This window comes from Thunnus albacares, chromosome 19 (genome assembly GCF_914725855.1).
Source record: "Thunnus albacares chromosome 19, fThuAlb1.1, whole genome shotgun sequence".
Classification (NCBI taxonomy): domain Eukaryota; kingdom Metazoa; phylum Chordata; class Actinopteri; order Scombriformes; family Scombridae; genus Thunnus; species Thunnus albacares.
The window spans coordinates 26,725,987-26,741,380 of record NC_058124.1 but is presented as its reverse complement, the minus strand read 5'-3'; the positions used below and the strand labels follow the sequence as shown (position 1 = coordinate 26,741,380).

The window sequence follows — 15,394 nt, the reverse complement described above, 5'->3', positions numbered from 1 at the left end:
AGGTTTTTCCCCACCTTTCCTGGATCATTTTGCAGATAGGAGCTTTTGCACTTTGTGCAAGTTGGAAGAGGTTCTACAAAACGATGCTCTAAATGAAGTTAATAATTAAAATTAAATTAAGAATATAATTAAGCTTGTTTTCAGGTAAAAAGATGGGCCAGTGTAATAAATGTAATAGTTACTACATTATGGTATACCAGGGTCAGAATTCAGCTCGGTCTGGTGCTGATGCAGATTAGAGGTTTTGTGCCTCAACATGTTCCCAGCGAACCTGATAGGAAGTTTTCATCAGGTGACTTTTCTGTCACAATGAAGGGCGGGATTATCCAGCAGACAGACTGAAGATGAGCAGCCTTCCTTGTTCTCATCATCCAAAGTGAAATCCGCCAATCAGAAAATTGTGCAGATAGGAGGTTTTGCTCTTTGGCCATCGATATGCTGAAATTAAATAAAAGTGATGTTAGCCTGAATTAAAAAGAAATAATCAATGTATTTCAACCCCAGCGAGTGATAAGCAGAGATCATTGAAAATAAATGGTATGAATTATCGGTTATTTTTGTTTGTAAATAATGTTCTGTTCTCTATTTCATTTTATAATCACTTTTTAAATCCTTTATTAAATGATATGAAAGCAAATTCACTGCAGGTTTAAACATGATTTTTGCGTTTGTACCTGTTGGGTTGAATACAATCATTATTAATGAAATATTAGTCTGCTTTATTCACATGTATCAAATATATTTTCTGTTTTTATACATTTTTACTGTGTGTTTTTTTTTTTCCTTTTTCTGGCTCTGATGTGAATGTATTATAATCCAAATGTTGAACTCATTTCTTTTCTTTTTAGAATGACTTTTGGTAAAAAGTGTAGTACTGATGATGACATTGTCTAAACATCTTGAAAATACTCTGAAATATTTCTAACAAACAAGTATCAGTTTGTCAGTGTAACAAATCTCCGCTCAGTCCTAAAATCTACATCACTGTTGAAGTGCAATAAACAGATTAATTTGCTCGCCGATAACATTGATTGTCAGACTGTAGCGACAAATATAAAATTTACATTTACAACTTCTGTCTAAAAAGTTTGTCATAAATTTTTCATTTTAAATCCATTTGAAGTTAGGAAAGACATTACATTCAAGTTGACACACACACACACACACACACACACACACACACACACACACACACACACACACACACACACACAGAGTGACAGATATGCACTTGTTCTGTCACTCCAAGTGTGTTGAAAAAGGTTCAGGTTAAATCCCGCTAAATGGGACAACTCTGCCACCTGCTGTTGTAAATTTGTACCTGCATTGAGTAGTAATAGTAATTAAAGCTGCAAGCAGCGTTGAACGGGCCCTCGCACCTCCACGCATGTCGGGCCACGACGCAATCGAAGGGCTTCTTTCACGGGCATGTAGATGTCATCAGACCCGGGCTGTTTTCAGACAGTGCAAGAAGGAGATAAACATCACTTCCTTTGTCCACTGTTTTGCCTGCTGCTGGGGCTGCTTTGCTGAAATTTTGTAGGGGGCGCTATTCAGCCAGTTTGCATCACTGACTGAATATTGTCATGAAGACGTGTTCAGGTCGGGACTCTTATCAAACATGTAAAGTTTGGGGCAGACTGGAGCATTTGCACTTAAGTTATAGCAATTTCCTCTGTCATGGCGAAACATCAAAACTCAATGCCACACCACGGCCACACGCTTCAACGATAGCTAAATTATAGCATATTAGGCACATTACCACCACCCTCCACTTCGGACTGTAGACCAAATATTAAATCCTACACATCAATCCTGTCTGTCTAATAAATTAAAAAAAAAACCCCAAACTGCTACTCCACCCACTTGGCAGGTTCATTAAAGTTTTAATGCTGAGCTCTGGAACTCCAGTCTTCCTGAGTTCTTCCATCATATATTGTCTTTTTTGATCATACTTAGTACAATCTATGCTTGCATGTGTAATAGTTTCCTAAGCAAAGTGGGAAAAAATATGTGCATATATCGACAATCGCCAAAAATGATAGTCAAAAAGTAATCGTGTTAAAAAAACGTGATGTCAATATTGAGCAAAAATGATTGTGATTCTGCTTTTTGCCATAATCAAGCACCCCTAATGAGAACATAATTTTTGATTTACATACACACACACAAAGCATTTAAATATGTATGTGATAAATTGTTGTCTTTAATAAACAGTTACTTGAACATTTTTCAGTGTGCTGCTAAATTTCTGTGTGCTCCTAATTTTTTTCATTTAGGAACACATGTACCCCTTGACAAAAAAGTAAGCATTGATCACTGCTGTCAGGTGTGTAGAGACAATAAGTAACTGCAGCTGGACACAGAAAAATACTCATATATTTGAATGGAGAGTGTGAGCGAACCACTAGGTGCTCGGGCCTTAATAAAGGAAAAACTGCAGTACAGAGCTACAAATTTTAGTTTTGATTTTATTTTTCTGCAGCACTTTATCACTAAACTGTCATCCTCACTACATTTTTTTCCCTTCCCCTCATAGGTCATCCCCACTACTGAATTACACATATAAGACTCATAATTATCGTAAAATAAATGATAATAACACCAGACTTCATACAAAGTTTGTATATATTGTACTGTATGTATATAGACCTTTCTGCTGTATCCTTCAAAAATAAGCTGTATTTAACCGTCACACCCATCCCCCCACTTTCTTCCCTCCTTCTCCCTCTCAGCTGGAGCGAAGGATTTCAGAGTACTCCTCTTGTGAAATATACTCATAAATCCCATGACTACGGCCAAATCTTACATCAAAAATCATATCTTAGTAGGAATTTTTGTTGTGAATCCATTGATACAGGTTTGAAAGTGGTCGGACTTATAGTTCAGACGCCAGACGCCCCAGTTTGGCACAAAGTCCATGCCCAGAGATTGCCTCCCCATTGGTTTACATTGTAAGGTGCGATGTGGCACTTCAACTTTCAGGGCTTACAAAATCTACACTGTTCGAGTTATTACAAAGTTTTTAATAACTTTTATTCAGCACAGTGTGATAAGTCATGTATTAAAGTTTGAAGCCGATACCATTAACGCCCTAGGAGGAGATAGCGTTTATTCAAGGTTCAAAATTGGCACAAAGTCATACTTTCATGGGTGAATTGTGGACTTCCTGTTGGATTTAGGTCAGGGGTGTCAGCGTATGATTTGTAGGTCTTGATGAGACGAATAATTGAGTTTTGGTTCAATCTCTCTACATTCCTACGGGCCGTGGCGGCCATTTTAGTGACATGGGTGGCGCTATAGAGCACATTTTGGCACTTTGGGGGATAATTTTTACATTTTATCGAATTTTTCACCAGACCTGATGTTCGTGCCAAATTTGGTGAGTTTTTGGTGAGCATGTTTAGGGGGTCAAATTTATGGTTGAAGTGGCGGATTAATAAAGAAAGAAGAAAGACAGAAAGAAAGAGACACAGAACAGATACCCCCTTTGGGGCTCAGGAACCCTTTGGGGCTCAGGCCCTAAATATATTTTACGGCTGATCCTCAAAGTAACAGAGGATTTGCCACTAGGTAATGTGTCTGTGAATGTATGTCGACAAATTGTTCCTCGACTCTCACCCCTCATCCCTTACCCTTTCCTCCCGCCATCACTTCATCCCTCCATTCCTATTCCCTTCAACAAGTTCTCCAACCAATCCATCTACGTCTCAACTCTCTTTCATTATCTCAATTAAACCATCAAAAGCCATATCGTTCTTGGCGTGGTCCTGGTTAGTGAAATGTATTTTATGGGTAATCCTCAAAGCATCGGAGGATTTGCCACTAGGTAACGTGTCTGTGAATGTCTGTTGACAAAATAATGTTAACTAACTTGAAAGGCACATAAAAGTTGAGCTGTTTTTATTTAGGTGGATATTATTTGTCTTAGATTAAATTTGCCATGTTTTTATTAAATTAATCATTCTTTTTGTGTGTTTTATTGCCAGTAAAAGTCTCTTCAGTATAGCTAGCTAACATTAACATGATGATGTCTTTCCAGACAGAGCATGCACAGTTTGTACACAAGAGATGATCATTCTACTCTATTGTCCTTTGTCATTGATTCAGGTATGTTACAGTATGTTGCTCTGTAGAGTTTGGTAATATTTAAACATACAGATGAGGTATCTTCCATGGTTTACTTGCCTTCTGTGTCTTGTAATGTAACTAGGTTACCTTAAAATACTAATCTAGTCTAGTCTCAGCAAATTTGGTACCTCTGATATGACTCCTCTCAGTATTGGTAAGGGTCAAGGGTTACATAACACACCTGCTCCATTTTCACTAGGTGACCATCAGGTGGGGGATAAAACAGCTTTTGGTGAGGATTCTGTGCACAGTCCCTTCAGATGTAGGGATGTAGTGACTCCTCACAGTCAGTCTATAGATGAGTTATATCCACCACAGTGCACTAGAACATCAGTTCCAAACCCTCCTCTGGATGATGTGAGACTAGTTGACAAAATGAGCAGTAATGTGCAGCAGAAAGGGCAGCAGCTAGCAGATAGCATTATTTCATACCTCAACACATCAAGCCTTACAGCTGCTGTGCATATGAGTCATGAAGAGACGTGCAATAAGAAAGACTCCAGCCGCACACTGGATCTCTCCCAAGTCCAGCTGGTCACTTAGAGAGAAATCAAAGACTCACCTGTATTCTGAGGGGAGAGTTCAGATACTCTGGCTGTTGATGAATGGGAGAAATCATTATTTATTTATTAGTTTATTTGTCTGGGACGATGCAAAAAAAACATTGTAACAGGTTAAAGTAACATGAAACAGATGTATTGCATAAAGGATTTCTAGCCAAGGCTAATTTGCAACCCCTGTCCCTGGTTAGGCTTTCCTACTTAAAAATAGTCATAACATGTCATTACAGAAATATATTAATTAAATAGAGCTCATAATAAATAGTGACATTCTCAATAACAACAGTATTTATATCACATAATTAATTTACATGTGTTGTGTATGTGTGCAAATGTGTACGTTCCCTAATTCATGACAATGATGTATTCATATGCATAATATTTATAAGTGTATGTGTCTGTGTACTTATATTCATAGTCTTTTGAAGACTGACATCAGAAAAAGTGGTGTTCAGCTGGAAAACCAAGCTGAGGAAATGTTCATCCACCTAAGAGGCAGAGCAAAAGATGTTGTGAAATTTGGAAAAAGAAACGGTGAAATTGATGTCCAGCATCACTAACAGGCCACTTATGGACTCCTGTGCAAACATTTCAGCTCTAGTCATTGCTCCTCTGTGCTCCGAGCTGACTTTTATTCCAGCCTGCCAAAAGAACAAGAGGATCCATTTGCATATAATGCTGCTGATGTTGCTGCAAGTTGTCTTAAAGAGCAGGGTAAAATGTTTGACAACTCCAGAGTTGAAGTCACTGCCCCAGTAGAGATTTAGCTCTTACCTTTAGGTCCGAGACAATTGATAAATGGTGAGCTCGTGAGGTTCAGGAAGTGTTAGATGGATACCAACTAGAGAAGGGACTCAGGTCTTCTACTGAGAGGAGTAGCAGAATCCATATGAATGAAGGTGACGTTAGCCCTAATGCTACTTTAGTTTCAGACATCCCCAGAAAAAAGCTGAGTCAAGACGCCTCTGCTCTAGAGAGGTTGTCTGGAATGCTAGAGAAAGTGTTGCTTCAGGCCCAGGTTATGCTCAAGCCAATAAAAAGCCAACAAGCAGCTTCCAAAAACTGAGGGCTTAAATGACACGCCATGTTAAGTCATGTAAAGACAGCTCTCACTCTGCCCTCACACACTGTTGAGAGAACAAGCTGTGTTTCCTGTGTCGCCTATCTGGCCATTCAAGATGTAACTGCCCAGAAGGGAGACGTCGTCCTCTCTATGGTCAGCAGGGAAAGTGAACGATCTGCATGCAGGGCAGGAAAGCACAGCTCACCCTGGACATTGACAGACATTGATGATTATGAACTATTGTGTCACACCTACAGCAACATAGTGCTGTCACAGAAAACACTGATTGTGCAAAACCTGCAAAGACTCTCAAAGACTGATAGTCTATTCTACACAGATGTGACTAATGATAGTGGGAATGTTCTCACAGCATTAGTGGACAGTGAATCTATGTCATGCACTATAATTGAGACAGCTGACACAAAACTTTCACAGTCTATCCCAAACATTGTAAAGAAATCAGCTGGGGACTTTGTCACTGTTGGTTGTGGGGGTCACCTTGTCACACCTGCCATGTATGATCTCACTGCATCAGTTTATGGCTATGAGGTGATATTTCCTGTTCTAGTCGTGCCAGGCGAAACTAATTACATGATCTAGCTTAACGTTAGGTTAGTATGCTGTCTCTTTCATTAGCTGAGATTTTACTTAGACTAAAATGCTTCATAAGTGATTGTTAACTATACTAGAGATACCAAGATAAACTACAGCCTGCGTGTTTAACTATGTTTTAGTAATCTGCACCAGACTAATCCGCACTGGCTGCATGCTGTGACAATATAACTTTACACAACACATCAGCTGTAATGTTATGACACTGGGAAGAAGACTGATGGTTGATAATAAAACCATCACCTCTTTATACCTACTGTGGCGAGATACCTTAAATTTGCCTCTAGCTGTACATATTTAGGACCTGAAACCTTCAGTAAACTGATCAATAAAGCTTCTTCTTTGTTGTATGCAGAGTGAGCTACAAGGAGACGAAGTTTGTCTGCTGTCATCTGATCAACTGTTAGTAGACGGCCAGCTGAACAGACCCCTTGATAAATGGCAGTGAGACACCAGTGTCTTTAGTAGCAGGTAATGTTGTTCACACAGAAGACATCAGAAAAGCTACAGTCACAATGTGTTTCAATGTTAATTTGGGCTCCTGACTGTTGATTTAAGACAGTTATTTGAACGAAATGATCCCATGCAGCAAAAACTACTACTACTACTAAAAGTAGGAAACTTGGACGTGACTTGAATAATGTCCCAACTTTACGAGCAGCACCTGAACGCACCGTGCAGAGCAGACAGACAATAGATATAGAAACGTTATATAGAAACGTTTATATATAAGACAGACCTGAGAAGCAGGAAGCAGGGAGCAGTTTGCCGTCATGCAGTTAAAACATCGACCAACACTTGGACAACACGAACTTTAAGAAATGTAAACGGAGTCTACTTTGTGGTGAAGATGTATTTCATCGCAGTTTTCGTCCTTTTGGGGACGGGACTGACGGTAAACAGCGGTAAGAGAGAGATTTTTTATTTTATTTTTTATTTTTTTACACATTAATGTGATTCCGGTTAAAAGTGAAAGTAAAAAAGACACAGTTGTGACAGTTTTCTGTTGATTATTTGAGTTTAACTTATTCATATAGACTGACTTTTTTGATTTTTCGTTGACTTTTTGTAATATACTCTTATTCCATAAGCCTATTACATCAAAACAGACATGAGAAAATTGATCAACTACTTAGAAAATCTTTAGTAACTTATCACCTGAGAGTGTAACATGTCGTCAGTGAGTTTGATTATTTTCATGTTCAAATACTAAAAAGATAAAATAAGGACATTATCATAAATATAAATAATGATTATTTTAATTATAGATTAACCTGCCGATTATTTTCTTAATGACTCAAATAATTGTTCTTTTTTAATACATTTTTTTAATACATTAGACAATTTTCCAAAAGTTCAAGATGTCCTCAAATTGTTGGTTTTGTCCAACCAACAGTCCAAAATCTAAAAAAGGCGAAGAATTTACTGATACATAAAAGAAATAAAAAGGGAACAGATAACCACAGGAAGTTTGACATTTCTGCTTGAAAAGAAAACTGAAACAATTATTGATTATCAAAATGTGCCAATATGATTACTGGAATAATAGTTACAGCTGTAAACAACATCAACCTACAAATGAAGTAGAGTAAATTAAAGAAAGAACAGTTTGTTATAGCAGGTCTATCATTGGTATCAACAAGCCAAGAGCAGGTGAGGGTAGAAGAGGGCAGGTGCTGGGCTGAAAGTGAGTGAATGTCGAAATACGCAGATAATATAAAACTGTTAACCAATAAGTTTCAAAAGACAATGATGCAAAAAATAAACAATAATAACATTTAAAAAATGATTAATAAAAAATGTCCAGTCTAGTCCTGTTGGCGGTTGTTCACAGAGTTGAATAAAGTTTGTTGGAGGCTCTTTATGCAAACATTTATTTTCTGTGTGTTCACAAACATCAGGTCAACAAGCCATAGGGGGGCTGATAATTTCCATTTTAATCAAATTATTCTTTGTGATAATTATGATGTATATGCTGTAATCTCCTGAACGTATTGTTTGGCTCATACATGTGGCTAAATATTCTGATTGATGCCAGTAAATAGATTGGTAAGAGTCCAAAGCATTAAGTCAAATCTGCTGGAGCTCATCTGCCTCATCTGTAAACATGTCTGTCTGTCTTTCTCTCTGTGTGACTCTCAGAGAAACATTCCCTCAAGTACATCTACACTGCCTTCTCCAAACCTGTTAGACTTCCGGGCATCCACGAGTTCACAGCTATGGGTCTGATGGACGGCAGGATGATCGACTACTATGACAGTGATCTAAAGAAAACAGTTCCCAAGCAGCCCTGGATGGAAGAACGACTTCTAGCAGACTACTGGGAGAAAGAGACACAGTCCCGCCAGAGCAAGCAGCAGTGGTTCAAAGACAAAATTGACATCCTGAAGAAACGAATGAATCAGAATGACACTAGTAAGATCCATGAACTGTGTCAGACTGGGATCATTTTTTGATGAATCAATAATTAACACTATGAAATTAACAACTGTAATACCTTTAGTAAAGATAAATGTTCCAGCAAAAATGAAGCTGTTTTTTTTCCTTAAATCAGGAACAAGTGATAACTTCTAATTAGCTTCAATGAAACTGTTTTAATTGTAATTATTTGCTGCATTTTTCCATGCCCTCATTCTGTAATTTATTTCATTGTCACTCCCCTTTAGATGTCCATATTCTTCAGCGGATGCACGGTTGTGAGGGTGAGACGAGGCCTGATGGCAATGTGACGTTTAGTCGCGGCGTTGACATGTACAACTACGATGGACGAGACTTCCTGTCCTTCGACGATGCCAATGCAGTCTGGGTTGCCTCCACTGATATAGCAGTCCCGACCAAGAGAAAGTGGGATGGTGTCCAGGTCCTAAAAGAATACACCAAAGGCTACCTGGAGAACGAGTGTATAGATTGGTTGAACAAGTTCATGACATACGGACAAAAGCAGCTGCAAGCAGCCTGTATGTATGACAGAAAGTCATTTCTGTATTTTTATATCCATTATTACTAGAGATTATAGACGTGGCTTTAGTAATAGAAGGATTACTATGCAGGTTGTTAAAATGTCAAACATGAAATCAGCTGTTCTTGATGTTATTGGTATTCACACAAAATTTGCCTTTTTTGTTTGTCTCCCTGAATTTTAGTATTTGTGATGGAAAATTGTCAGGTCCAGATGTGGCAACATTTCCCATCAACAAACAGCACTTCACTAGGATTATGGTTCAATTGTATTTTATTGACTCTGAATCCTTTTGAATCCACTGAGGTTCAGCTTTCAACATTTGTAATAAAAGTTAAAAATAACTTCATGAAAGAAGGCAGAAACACTTCAGTTTCGGTTCCATTTTACAACCTGTTGCAACAACCTGAAAGTGAGATGAGCAGCAGAAGATATTAAATATTGATTAAATATGTATCTGACACATTTAAATAACTGCTATAACCCACTTGTACACTTTATTTTTCATGAACTACTTGTTTCAAATACTGGAAGTCCTGATTCTGAACTATTAAGTTGATTAACTTAAATAATTAATATGATATAAATTAAAGTTTGAGCAGGAGATTTTGACAACTGAAGCTGATTTAACTGTCAATATGTCAAGTTACTCAAGGCGTTAACATTCATTGGCTACCGCTGATAGAAGACGGACAGTGTCAGCTACAGTATATACTGTAAATGAGAAAACTGTTCTCCGTCTGCTCTGTACACCAGTCTTTGCTAATAAAAGAAATTAGCCCTGGAGCTCAACAAATCCGGTACTTTGCCATCATGGAACCAAATATATAGAGAACCGGCTATTGGAACCCAACCCTCGTAAACACCATATTCAATAACAAACATGATCTTCAAATCTCAGAAAATTGTTTGGAAAAAGAGCAGAAATAATGAAATGAAGTGTGTGTCGTAGCAGCAGTGTTTTTATGTTGCTAAGTTTAGTATCACCAGTATATTGTTGTGTTATACTTTTGTTATTATTAAAGATATCATTGTCACTATTTGTTGTAGTAGTTGTAGCAACAGATTCTATTATTTTAGTTTATTATGAGGATGGTACAAACAGTATCACATGTGGTTTAGCATAATGCTATGTAGCCTCCCTGTAAACATTAACTCAACTAACATTTTCTCTTTCCAGCTCCGCCAGATGTGTACGTGTTTGCCACGAACACCAAAACTGAGGCAACCGTCATGTTGACCTGCATGGCCACAGGTTTCTACCCAAAAGACATCATCCTGGAGATCAAAAGAGACGGCCGTGTTCTGACTAAAGAGGACGGATTGTTGACCTCAGGTGTTCGACCAAATGAAGATGAAACCTACCAGAGAAGAGACAGTGTGGAGATTTTAAGGAGTGACGTTGCTTCATACAGATGTGAAGTCACTCACAGAGCAACCAGTGTATATGAGGAGAGGATTTGGGGTAAGAAACTTTCTTATTTCAATTTACAATTTGTCACAGTTCAACAAAGTTGTTTGGAGCAAAAATGCAAATGATCAGATGATCAGACAGGTTATAACCAAGACAAACATAAGCAAATGAGATCCACGTTGTATTAAATCAGATATAGTCTTTACTTAATCAGTTATGCTTCATATTGGACCTTTTTGTATTAGCTCAGGGTGCGATGCAGTAAGAGTCTGCATCAAAAGCTGCCTACTGTCAAGTTACTTCTTCACTGGAGGAGAGTATTTTATTCAAAATGTGTTTAAATGTTTGTCTTTATTGAAGATGAGGTGGATTCATTCATTTTTAACATCACAGTTAGTAGCTACAAGAGAAAAACCACAACATTAACTGGCAAGAACCAACTTTTTGAATTTTGAAATTTGGCCTTTTTGGTAAGAATCCTTTTTGACTCTTGACATAGTCTCCACATTTCATGTTATTTTGTGTCATTAAATTGTATCTTATCACTTTTATCACATTATCACTGATTATCACGTCTACATTTTAGTACCATGCATCAACACTGAGTCACATGAAACTAAATATTAATGATGTTAAAAGTCAACTGAATGTGAAAACTAATGTAAATGTTTTCTGTGTTTTAGATCATAAACATCCTGACCCTCCTGGAGGAAATAGTGGAGGCATTAATGCTGTAATGGTTGTGGTTGTGCTCCTCCTTGTCGTCATCGTGGCTGTGCTGCTGGTGGTGTTGTATAGACACGGGATAATTGGTAGGTGTAATATATAATCATTGTGTTTTCTCAACAAGGCACCAGTGGAGTGGATACATTTTTCCCATATTTTATTTTATATCCTTTAAAAGAAAATATATAAAACAGTTAGTTACTCAGAAAAAAATAGCTCTTTTAAGAAAAGAAACTGATTCCTGCAAGTTTTCCAGCAAAAAATGGAAATGCTCTATTTACTTAATAGTTGTTTAAATTGATTTAAAGAGTAACTACACAGTCAAACTCTGCTAGCTCCCTCCATCCCAGCATATTTAAAAGATGTGCACAGGATGACTGTAGGGGGCGTGGCCTCGTGGCTACGTAGTGCGTGATGCAGGAGGTACGGGGACATCGACGAGAGTGGATTAAGACTGACCACCGCTCAGTGTAGCATGAACAGATGTAGAGCTGGTAGTCAGAGATAACCGGCCATGAGCAGCTGCTGTCAGACTCTCTGTGTCCGCCGGAGCTTTGACCGTCACTAGAAGCACATTCATGGCCCTTTGTAAAAGTTTCTACTACGAGAAGCTCTCAGGTGTGTGTGTGTCTGTGAGGGAGTGTCAGTACGTAGCTGTAGCCCTGCGGTTTATCATGTTAATGTTACCGTCATCAGTCTGAATGTCTTATAATACAGCACATAATACATACATCATACAGCTTTTAATACAGCACAGTTAGTTATCAGCGGGCCCATGTGTTGTGTTTACTGCCACAGAAAAGGAATAAATTATTTGTATAACCAGGGTTCTCTGAGCAGCACGACGTCTCTTATCAGACCTGCTAACGTCTCCAGCAGCTCTGTGTGAGAGGAACAAACTGAGGCTACAGTTAGCAGAGTTCTGATATTTATACTTGATGCTGCGGCTGAAATGAAATAGTGCACATAAGTTGTAACCATGTTGGAGAGATATAATGTACGATACATTCCAGCCTGGTGGCCAAAATAAAACGTTGGCATTGTACGTTTCTGCAAACCACAGAAACATTGAATATCCACGTTTCAACATGTGGAATACATAGCATATTAACATTTCAACAATACATATCATCTCAACATTTCTAAAGTGACGTAGTTCACATGCGATCTATATGAGCTGATCTTTCCTATTAGGAGGAGGAGGGGTCGGTGGTTGGTTAGTAAGTTTCTTGGAAATCAGCAGAGAACACGGTTCAAGACCACCTCGAAACCAATGTCCGCTTCCTGTTTCAACCGACAAAAGCGGGTGTTTTTAGCGAGACATCGGCTGTTTTTATTTTATTTTTTATTTTCATTTTAACCCAAACCATGATCTTTCCCTAACCCTTCTCTGTCATGCAACTTGCTCTCGTCACCTCAAAACTGAGAGAATAAAATTTGATAAAGTTTTATTTTTACCTCTGAATTTCATACAGTTGAAGTCATACTGCTCTGGGATTGTCCTCAAATTAAATCAGTGTTCAAACTGTGTATTTTAACGCTGTGTAATTTAAAGGACAATAGATTTATCTAATGGAGGGACTGAACAGTTTCAGACCATGTCATTGACTTGACATCCATGAATAATTGAGGGCCATGTTATAGAAGCACTAGAAGCATTAAGTAGCTATCCTAAACTTAAACACATCTTTTAAATAACTTGTTCCTACTAAAAAACTGTATTAAAGATCATTTTTTGCACACAATATAACATCTCTCTGCCACAAAATTAAAAACATCTTCTGTCTGGTCTTCAGGGGCTTTGTCCATAAAAATGTTTGGGGTCAAAAAACAAAAATTACAAATTGAGTCTTTAAAAGCTGCTCAGTTAAACCACAAGTTCTGCAAGTTACTAATTTCAGATAATCATTTTTCTCAATTGAAAAATGGATATGCATGTTTGGAATTGAAATAAGTCCAGCTGTTTGTTTTGTCCCAAGTCATGATGTTCTTCAGTTAGAGACTTTTCCAGATTTAGAATCAGTTATGTAGTTTAGGAGTAGTAATAAGTTCAGCTGTTCATTAATGTGTTAATGTTGTCTTTATTAACAGGAGGAGGTGGACCCAACAATTATCAAGGTAACTATATTATTTACTTGAAGGTTACAGCTTTGGTCAGACTTACTTAGCTTATAGGATCAGACTGGTGTTAAATATATTTCTTATTGTCAACAAGTAAAACCAAGAAGAAGAAGAAGAACTGATTTGTTGACGGCAACTTAATCCTTTTAGTTAGTCCTGGCCAGGCTGTAACTTCTGTGCAATGAACTTGACAATAGTTAGTTTAGCTGTTTTTGTTTTTTATATGTGTGTTAATTTTGTGTTTATTCACAGCTGTACCACATTGAGGTCCTGTTGCCCAAGGTAAGTGCTTTACTTTTCTGCTGTGGATTCTTTTAAAGTTTGAAATGTTAAATATTTTGGTCCTAAAGATGTTTATAATGTTACAACAATGACTCAGAGGGAGGCAGCATGATGAAGGAATCCCAAATGTCTGAATAAACCAGATTTAACTTTATTAATAAATTAAAGTGTAAAAAAAGCTGAGACAGAGGAGGAGGAAGGGCCTCTTGTAGGTTGGCTAGGAGCCACTGAGTGGACGGGTGCAGTTGTTCAGACATAAATCACCAACCTGAGGCAGACCTTCTGGACACGAGCCTCTGCCATACATTACCAGTTCACCTTCAGAAGTCTAACTGGTATCAGTCATTTCTGTAAACACAGCAAGAATATAGACTTATAGACCAAAAGACAAACCAAACCAACCAAAGACCAAACAATCCTGATCATTTAAAAAAAAAATCAAAGAGGATGTAGAGACAGAAAAAGCTCCACGTTTTATCAGACACATGGACTCATATTAAGAGAAGATGGTCAGTAAGTCAAATCATTAGTTAAGGCAGCCCTGTCTGTAAACTCTGAATCATGAACTTCACACTTTCCTCAGTTAAAAAATGGATATGTATATTTTGAATTTTAATAAGTGCAGCTGTTTATTAGTCGTGTTAATGTTGTCTTTATTTACAGGCAACGCTCCACCAGCCACAACCAACAATGTCCAAGGTAACTACTTTCTTTCTTTCCCATCAGAAAAACACTGACTGAGGCTTTAAAGGACAAGTTCACAATTTTTTAAGTGTGTCTTAAAACAACAGTCAGGTGTCCATATGAACAGTGAAAGAGGTTTTCCTCGCTGTAATCATTCCTCCTGTTCATAGTGGATATTAAAAGATCCTTCAAAAGCAAGAGATAAATTAAAGGTTTAAAGGAGTTACACCTAAATTACAAACATACTGTCTTCATGGCTAGATGTTACTAAAGGTAACTGAGAAAATATGTTTTGTAATTTGGATAAATGAAAAGTTAATACCAAAAATGCATCTCAGCCTCATGAGATATGTAGAAAAGTTAGTACATGTATAGAAAGTAACACTTCTGTTCATTCTTGCAGACAACAACTGAAGACAACGGCTCTCATGACTCCGGTCAGCGTCTCCTTACTTAAGTCTGAGAGGAATCAACTAACCAGATAAAAAAAACCTTACTACTGGACAGAGGATATAAAGTAAAGAGGAGAGTTTGAAAAACCAGAAGAGACATTAAATTGACAAATAACACAAAAACAAGAATAATCTCTTTGAAATCTGAAAATACTTTTTAAAGTTTAGAGATCATTAATCACAGTTACACTCCTCAAGCAAATGTTAAATGCAACAGTAGATCTATGCAAGAGGGTAAGAATACATGTTTTTACTTTAAGTAGCTGTTGTGATGGATCTGTTGATAACATATTTCATACAAAATCTTTGTCAAATTGGACTAGAATTAGTAACAGCTAGATTTGGTTTGAGTTATAAAGTGCTGAGCAAAAAATTCATGCTTGTAAATTT

General features: G+C 37.6%; 1 protein-coding gene across 3 annotated transcripts in view; it reads left to right on the top strand.

Moving 5' to 3' along the window:
• LOC122969172 (H-2 class I histocompatibility antigen, Q10 alpha chain-like) overlaps positions 1–15,394 on the top strand; it is a 223,634-nt gene that overhangs the window by 93,441 nt on the left and 114,799 nt on the right. The window contains exon 1 of one of the 3 annotated variants that reach the window (XM_044334721.1): positions 7,115–7,271. The exons of 1 other annotated variant lie outside the window; for it this stretch is intronic. In XM_044334721.1, the coding sequence (XP_044190656.1) occupies positions 7,217–7,271 (55 nt within the window). In that variant the 5' untranslated portion in view covers positions 7,115–7,216. Of the gene's footprint in view, positions 1–7,114; positions 7,272–15,394 lie in introns of those variants that run through there. One more of the 3 variants, XM_044334720.1, reaches the window with a different exon arrangement.